The sequence below is a fragment of the Gekko japonicus genome, unplaced genomic scaffold (genome assembly GCF_001447785.1).
Source record: "Gekko japonicus isolate JY-2015 unplaced genomic scaffold, Gekko_japonicus_V1.1 scaffold78, whole genome shotgun sequence".
Lineage (NCBI taxonomy): Eukaryota > Metazoa > Chordata > Lepidosauria > Squamata > Gekkonidae > Gekko > Gekko japonicus.
In genome coordinates this window covers 1,214,122-1,221,376 of record NW_015165236.1, presented here as the reverse complement: position 1 = coordinate 1,221,376, position 7,255 = coordinate 1,214,122, and the positions used below count along the sequence as shown (strand labels likewise).

General features: G+C 51.3%; 1 protein-coding gene across 2 annotated transcripts in view; it reads right to left on the bottom strand.

The window, feature by feature from the left end:
* Positions 1-3,833, bottom strand: part of PTX4 (pentraxin 4) — a 12,576-nt gene extending 8,743 nt beyond the window's left edge. The window contains exon 1 of one of the 2 annotated variants that reach the window (XM_015409931.1): positions 3,593-3,833. In XM_015409931.1, the coding sequence (XP_015265417.1) occupies positions 3,593-3,733 (141 nt within the window). In that variant the 5' untranslated portion in view covers positions 3,734-3,833. Of the gene's footprint in view, positions 1-1,308; positions 1,343-3,592 lie in introns of those variants that run through there. The other variant, XM_015409933.1, reaches the window with a different exon arrangement.
* Positions 3,834-7,255: the final 3,422 nt, after the last annotated feature.

Sequence of the window (7,255 nt, the reverse complement as noted above, 5' to 3'; positions counted from 1 at the left end):
AAGAAGAAGAAGAAGAAGAAGAAGAAGAAGAAGAAGAAGAAGAAGAAGAAGAAGAAGAAGAAGAAGAAGAAGAAGAAGAAGAAGAAGAAGAAGAAGAAGAAGAGATTGGATTTATACCCCATGGCCCTTCACTACCCAAAGGTGTCTCAGAGCGGCTTACAAACTCCTTTCCCTTCCCCTCCCCACAACAGACACCCTGTGAGGTAGGTGGGGCTGAGAGAGCTCTTGAGAGAAACGGCTCTTTTTCAAGAACAGCTCTTATCAGAACTAGGGCTTGCCCAAGGTCATCCAGCCAGGTGCAAGTGGAGGAGTGGGGAATCGAACCCGGTTCTCCCAGATTAGAGTCTGCGCACTTCACCACTACACCAAACTCAAGGCTTTGGAACCCCTGAATACCCAACAGACTCTTCGAGTGTTACAAAGGGTGACATAGGATCTTATACTCGGGATGACGCACACAAATTGGACAAGATGGTAGGTTCCATCAAACATCAGCACTCTGACCTAACAGGCCTCTAATTGGCGGAAAACCTTTTAGGCTGGGCTTTCCCAAGTAAAGTTTTTTTCTTTTAGCTGAACAATACGTGTTTCTTTCTCTTAGACTGTAAAATTCTAAAAGTATCTATATAGCTGATATGGTTTACAAGGTGCCATTGTTCTTCGTTTAGCCAGAGACATGCACAGTTATAGCTGGTGGGCCAAGGCCATAAGTCTCAGCAAAAATAGCAAGTTAACCTTTTATTCTTTCAGCATTTTACCTTCCCAGCATGCATCCAAACAACAGTCACAAATGAACCAAGGTTCATACCTGAATACATTCATGATGCTAGAAGCATAAATGGCACTTAACATATGCACCATGGAAGGGCTACGTGCACCCACCAAGTCAAACCTGTTAGTCAGTGGCAGAGTATAAAGTGTTTCATAAACTGTGCGTACAACATCCCCTCCAAGTACCAATCCTGCTTAGCTTAGGGTTATGGTGATCCCAGCAAGGGGCTTTCAAGGCAACTGAAAAGCAGAGGTGGTTGGCCATCACCTTTCTCTGCAGAGCCTTCCTTGGTGGTCTCCCTTCCAAGTACCAACCCTGCTTAACTTCTGAGATCTGATAAGAGACTTATGGAGACCCCAGCAGGAGGTAGTTTGCCCTTGCCTTCCTCTGCAGAGCCTTCGTTGGTGGTCTCTCTTCCAAGTACTGACCCTGCTTAGCTTCCGAGATTTGATGAGATTGGTCCCATGCCGCCATCCTCATTGGTCCCAGTTTAAATATATACGATGCATGTCATCTGGAAACAGTTGTGCTAATACCTTCCGAAGGAAGATCATTGGAGAGGTGGCTTCCATATCACGAAAGGCTCCCACGGGCTTTTAGAGTGGAACAGAAGGGCCCGGTGTCTAAGAGGGCTGGCCTCCCCACAGAAAAGTTCACTTGGGGGATGGTGATTGGACTGCAGAGGCACACAGATGCGTTCCGCTAGTTGCCGATCCCCCTGCTTTTAAGGGGGATAGCCAACTGAGGGTCAGGGTCCCTCACCGCCCACACAGGCCTCCTTCAGCAGAGCAACACATGTTCACATTATCCCGGACTGCCGTCTGGCTGTCAGGAACACAGAGGACATCTCTGGGACTCCTGCAACGCAGCCTCTTGCTCACGCTGTCCCCGCTAAAGACCATGATGCTCTCTCAAAATATTGCACGGCTTTATTTATCCTCGCTTGTTGTGGGTGGGAGTTTTTTTGGGCGGATGACCCAGGTTACTTGATATCCTCTGAATCTCCCGTCTTTACCGGGACCTGGAGCTGCCCAATAAGTTTCCCCTTTCCCAGTTTTCAGGGCCTTCAAAGCCAACCATCCCACCCCCACCCCCAAGCACAGAGAGACAAAAAAGCTGACGTTCCTGTCTCTGTCCCTGTTCCTCCCCCGGGGTGTTTTGGTTTGGCCTTGTGATCCTCAGACTCCTGAAAGGCACTCAGGGGAGAGGCCCCCAGCTCCCGAGGGGTTCTCTGCCACCTGCTCTCATTCTGTCCTTGTTATTTAGCATCTTGCAAGTGCACAGAAGACTCCAGAGAATCTCCCCCTGTTTATCCCCACTTCTTCCTCCGTCCCTGTTCTTTGTTGTCTTGGCTGTTCTCTCCCTCTGAGGAAGGGAGCGTTGAATCTCGAAAGCTCATACCGCAAAAATGTTGTGGGTCTCTAAGGGGCTACTGGACTCGAATCCAGTTTGGCGTAGTGTTAGGAGTGGCAGCCTCTAATCTGGGAGAACCGGGTTTGAGTCCCCACTCCTCCACGTGCAGCGAGCTGTGTGACCTTGGGTCAGTCACAAGTTCTCTCAGAGCTGTTCTCTCAAGGGCAGTTCTCGAAAGAGCTCTCCCAGCCCCACCTACCCCCCAGCGTGTCTGTTGAGGGGAGGGGGAGGGGAAAGGAGACTGTAAGCCGCTCTGAGACTCCCTTTGGGTAGTGAAGGACCATGGGGTATAAATCCAATCTCCTCCTCCTCCTCCTTCTTCTTCCCAACAGGACTGCCCTGTAAATCTCCCTTTTCTCAAGGTTGATTGCAAGCTCCTCAGGGCAAGGACCTGTCTATCTGTACAGTGCCATGCATACTGCATAAATAACCGAAGGAGGGGGGACACCCAGTGGCCTCTGGGGAAACTGCACCCTCCAGGCAGGCTGGGTCAATACGGAGGAATTCAGAGCCACAGTTCTGTTGATTCCGCTCAGCCAGATCAGGTTTTGGAGATCTCGGGAATTCAGAGCCACAGTTCTGTTGATTCCGCTCAGCCAGATCAGGTTTTGGCGATCTCGGGTTGACCATGGCTCCAGAATGACCACCTGACTTAGATTTGCATCTGGAGCACCGAATCATCAGCCAAACACGAAATGGAATTTAGCCGGCTGAGCGGAACGAGGGCCTCTTGGGTCCGCTACAATTGTGAAAGGGAAGAGAGCCGCTCTCTGAAGAAATCATCAAGGCAAAGTCTGAGAACGTGGGCAGAAGACCAACCAAAATAACACCTGTGGGAGGGCGGACAGACAATACGTTGGCAGGAATTAAAAGGGTGGGAAGGAAAAGAGTTGAAACCAAAACCAAAATAATTATGATTCCATGTTTTGGGTTTTTAAATGCCTTTTTAGCATCGGGAATGGAACTGGGAATTTTTTTCCTTCATGAGAAGAAAATTTGCGTCCAGTGGCAACTTCGAGACCAACAAAGTTTTATGCACACGAAAGCTGGCACACGGAGTAAAGCTTTGTGGGTCTGAAAGGGGCCTCTGGACTCAAACTTGGTTCTCCTGCTTCAGACCCACCTGAATCTTTTTTTCTTCGTGGTTTCAGTCCGTGTAGCTTTGAGATGGCAAGATCTAAGTTTCCTTTGAAAACTTTTTCAAGATGCATCTCTCCAAAAAGTCTGAATTTTCAATATCGGCACCAGAAAGTTGTTTGAACAGATTCGGAAAGTCCGTTCCAGCAATCCGACCCTCCCCCCCCCCAGCTGAACTGTCCACCACCAGCCACGTCCTAGCCAGAACACCCTCTGTTGACTCCCACCACTCAGAGGAACTCTCCTGGGGGGGGGGCGAGAGAGGCTCACCTGCTCTTCGAGCCTCCGAAATCTTTCGAAGAAGGGCTTCCGTGCCTCCCCAGGCCTGGCCTGCTGCAGCCGGGTGCCCTGGAGACAGACCCCGGCCAGGATCAGGACCATGAACAAGAGTCCTCGCGCTCCCACCCCCATCCTGAGCTCCTTCCAGCCGCTCTGGGTGTGGCACGTGGAGACGTGGTCCCCTCTCTGGATCACAGGCTCCCCTCGAACTCGCTACTCTTTGTGAGCGACTGCGACGATTCCTCCCTAAAAGCTCAAGTTTCCTCCCACCAGGCTAAAAGGGGACCTGCCTGCCTGGGTTTGTGCTCAGAATAGATGAGCTCTCCAGACTTCTCCAGCGTCCCCAAGAAGCCAAGTTTAGTTCGGGAGCCGGCCAGCCACGTAGGAGAGACGCTGGGGGAAGGGAGGCCTGGAAGGCTCACGAAGCCCCTAGATAAACTCCTCCGGGGACTCCAAGAGAGCTGGGTAAGCACCTCGACAGCCAGGCAGTGCCAGGAGTCAGGGGTGCCCGGAGTGGGAGGCGATGGCCGAAGTGGGTAGTCTCCAAGGGGAGCCACCGGAGGCAGGAGTCAAGGTCCAAAGCGGGCTGATGCTCCCTCTAAGCTGTGGAGTCTTGTGAGCAAAAAATTCTACTTTGTGAGCTACTGGCATTAAAGTTGTGAGCAAACCATTTGGCTACGACATAAATCAGTTTGCTCTGGAGCCACATCCTTCATGGGCGAAGACAATGTGTGAGCCAGAGGCTAGAAAACTGTGAGCTGGCTCACACTAGCTCAGCTTAGAGGGAACACTGCCGATGACCAGGTCTCCCAGGATGCGGATTGAAGGCGAGGTCCAGAGTGGGCGGGAGGCCAAGTCTCCAAGGATGTGGGTCCGGTGGAGGCAGGAGGTGAGGTCCAAAGCTGGCAGTGCACCAGGACTGTAAGGATGCTAGCTGACCATGAAGTCCCACGTGGGCAGTGGGGGGAAGGTAGGGTTGCCAGCCTCCAGGTGGGGCCTGGAGATCTCCCGCTTTTACAACTGACCTCCAGCTGACCGAGATCAGCTCCCCTGGAGAAAATGGCTGCTTGGAAGGCTGGACTCTGTGACCTCGTGCCAGGCTGAAGCCCCTCCCCTCCCCAAACCCCGCCCTCTCCTGGACCCACCCCCCAAACTCTCCAGGTGTTTTCCAGCCCTAGGGTGGAGTTTCTAAGGATGTGGCGGGTCCGATGGCAACAGATACAGTAGCCAACCTCCAGGGAAGACCTGGAGAGCTCCCACTTTTACCACAGGTCTCCAGATTAGAGAGATATGTTCTTCTGGAGAGAATGGCTGCTTTGGAGGGTGGACTGCTTGGTAATTGTAGCTTGCTGAGGTCCCCCCGCCCCCCAAACCCCGCCCTCCCCGAGCTCCACCCCCCAAAAATCTCCAGGTATTTCCCCACCTGGAGCCCTAGTACACGCCGAGGTCCAAGGACGGAGCAGGGAGGGCGGATTTAAGGTCTGCCTGGCTAGGCCCAGGACTCCCTGCTGTTGTCCAGGGTGGAAAGCAAGGTGCTGGAGCTCTCTGGAGTGGCCCCATGTGACCAACGCTCCCTCTAAGCTGTGGAGTCCTGTGAGCAAAAATCCTACTCTGTGAGCTCCTGGCATTCAAGTTGTGAGCGAGCAATTTGGCTACTGCATGAAGCAGTTTGCTCTGGAGCCACATCCTTCCTGAGCTAAGGCAAAAATGGGTGAGCCGGAGACTGAAAAACTGTGAGCTAGCTCACACTAACTCAGCTTAGAGGGAACACTGCTCCCAGCCAATGTTCCCTCTAAGCCGTGGAGTCTTGTGAGCAAAAATTCCACTTTGTGAGCTCCTGACATTCAAGTTGTGAGCGAGCGATTCGGCTGCTGCATAAATTAGTTTGCTCCAGAGGCATCCTTCCTGAGCTAAGACAAAAATGGGTGAGCCGGAGGCTAAAAATGTATGAGCTAGCTCACACTAACTCAGCTTAGAAGGAACACTGCAACGCTCCCTCTAAGCTGTGGAGTCTCGTGAGCAAAAATTCCACTTTGTGAGATCCTGGCATTGAAGTTGTGAGCGAGCAATTTGGCTGCTACCATTGGAGCCCTAACTGGATATCGAGAAGGTAGTATTGCCATGGACTGCTGTGGACGGTCGCCAACTCCAGCCTGCAAAAATTCCTGGAGATTTTGGGGGGCGGGGCCTGAGGAGGGTGGGGTTTCGGGAAGGAAGGGGCTTCTTGTTGTTCAGTCGCACAGTCGAGTCCGACTCTTCGCCACCCCATGGACCAGATCACACCAGGCCTTCTGGTCTTCCGCCGTCCTCTGAAGTTTGCTCAATTTCATGTTCGTTGCATCTATGACACTGTCTAACCATCTCATCCTTTGCCGTCCCCGTCTTCTTTGACCTTCAGTCTTTCCCAGCATCAGGGTCTTCTCCAGTGAGTGCTCCCTTCTCATTGGGTGGCCAATGTATTTGAGCTTCAGTTCCATTATCTGGCCTTCCAGGGAACAGTCAGGGTTGATTTCTTTTAGGATTGACTGATTTGTTCTTCTTGCAGTCCAAGGGACTCTCAAGAGTCTTCTCCAGCACCATAGTTCAAAAGAATCTATTCTTCAGCGCTCGGCCTTCCTTATAGTCCAACTCTTGCAGCCATACATGACTACTGGGAACACCATTGCTTTGACCATGCAGACTTTTGTTGGCAGGGTGATGTCTCTACTTTTTATCGTGCTGTTTAGGTTCGCCATCGCTTTCCTCTCAAGGAGCAGGTGTCTTTTAATTTCATGGCTGCTGTCACCGTCTGCGGTGATCTGGGATCCCAGGAACGTGAAGTCTGTCACTGCTTCCACGACTTCGGATGCCACGGACTACCACCGGAAACGCGATCAGACGCCAGCCCTTGCCCCGCGGTTACCGGAAACTAGTACCTCAGAGATACTAGTTTTTAACTGCGCATCTTCGGCGGGAAGCCTCGGGTTTGCCATGGGAGCTCTACGCTTCCCAGATGTTGTGGTGTGATCGCGCCCGGAAAATCCGCCTATCATCCGTCTCAGTAGCGTGGCTAATGCTCCGTGTGACTGCAGCCATTGTCTGCCACCTGGAGATTGGCAAACCTACATCACAAATCATCAAAGCAAGCAAGCATGAAAAACGCAGCAGGCAGCCTCAAAGCATCAAAGCAAGCAACAGGCCCCCTAGGCAAAAATTGCGTGTTTCGAAGCCTTCTACAGAATAGTTGACTTATGCACTGTAAAATTGTGAGCTTTGGTTCCAGGAAAAATATGTCTGCCTGAAGAAGAATCTGTCGAAACACGCAATTTTTGCCTAGGAGGCGTGTTGCTTGCTTTGATGCTTGCTGAATCACTTTTTGTGGAGAACATAACAGCCGGCTGCATCTCTCATCATTTATGACTGTTGCAACCTCCATCAGTCTCTTATCAGGAGCAAGATAGTCTACAGCACTGGAATAAGTCTCTGTAGCTGTGAACTTTTCTGTTAGTAGATATATAATGTACTTTAGGTTTTTGTACTATAATGGATGTGTACAAGATATTCCAGGGTCTCTATTGTATGTAAATCAATATATGAAGACACCAAGTGCATATTAGTGGAGTGTGTTTTGTTCGAACACGGTGTTTCTTTATGTCTGTCTACCTATGCCGTGTT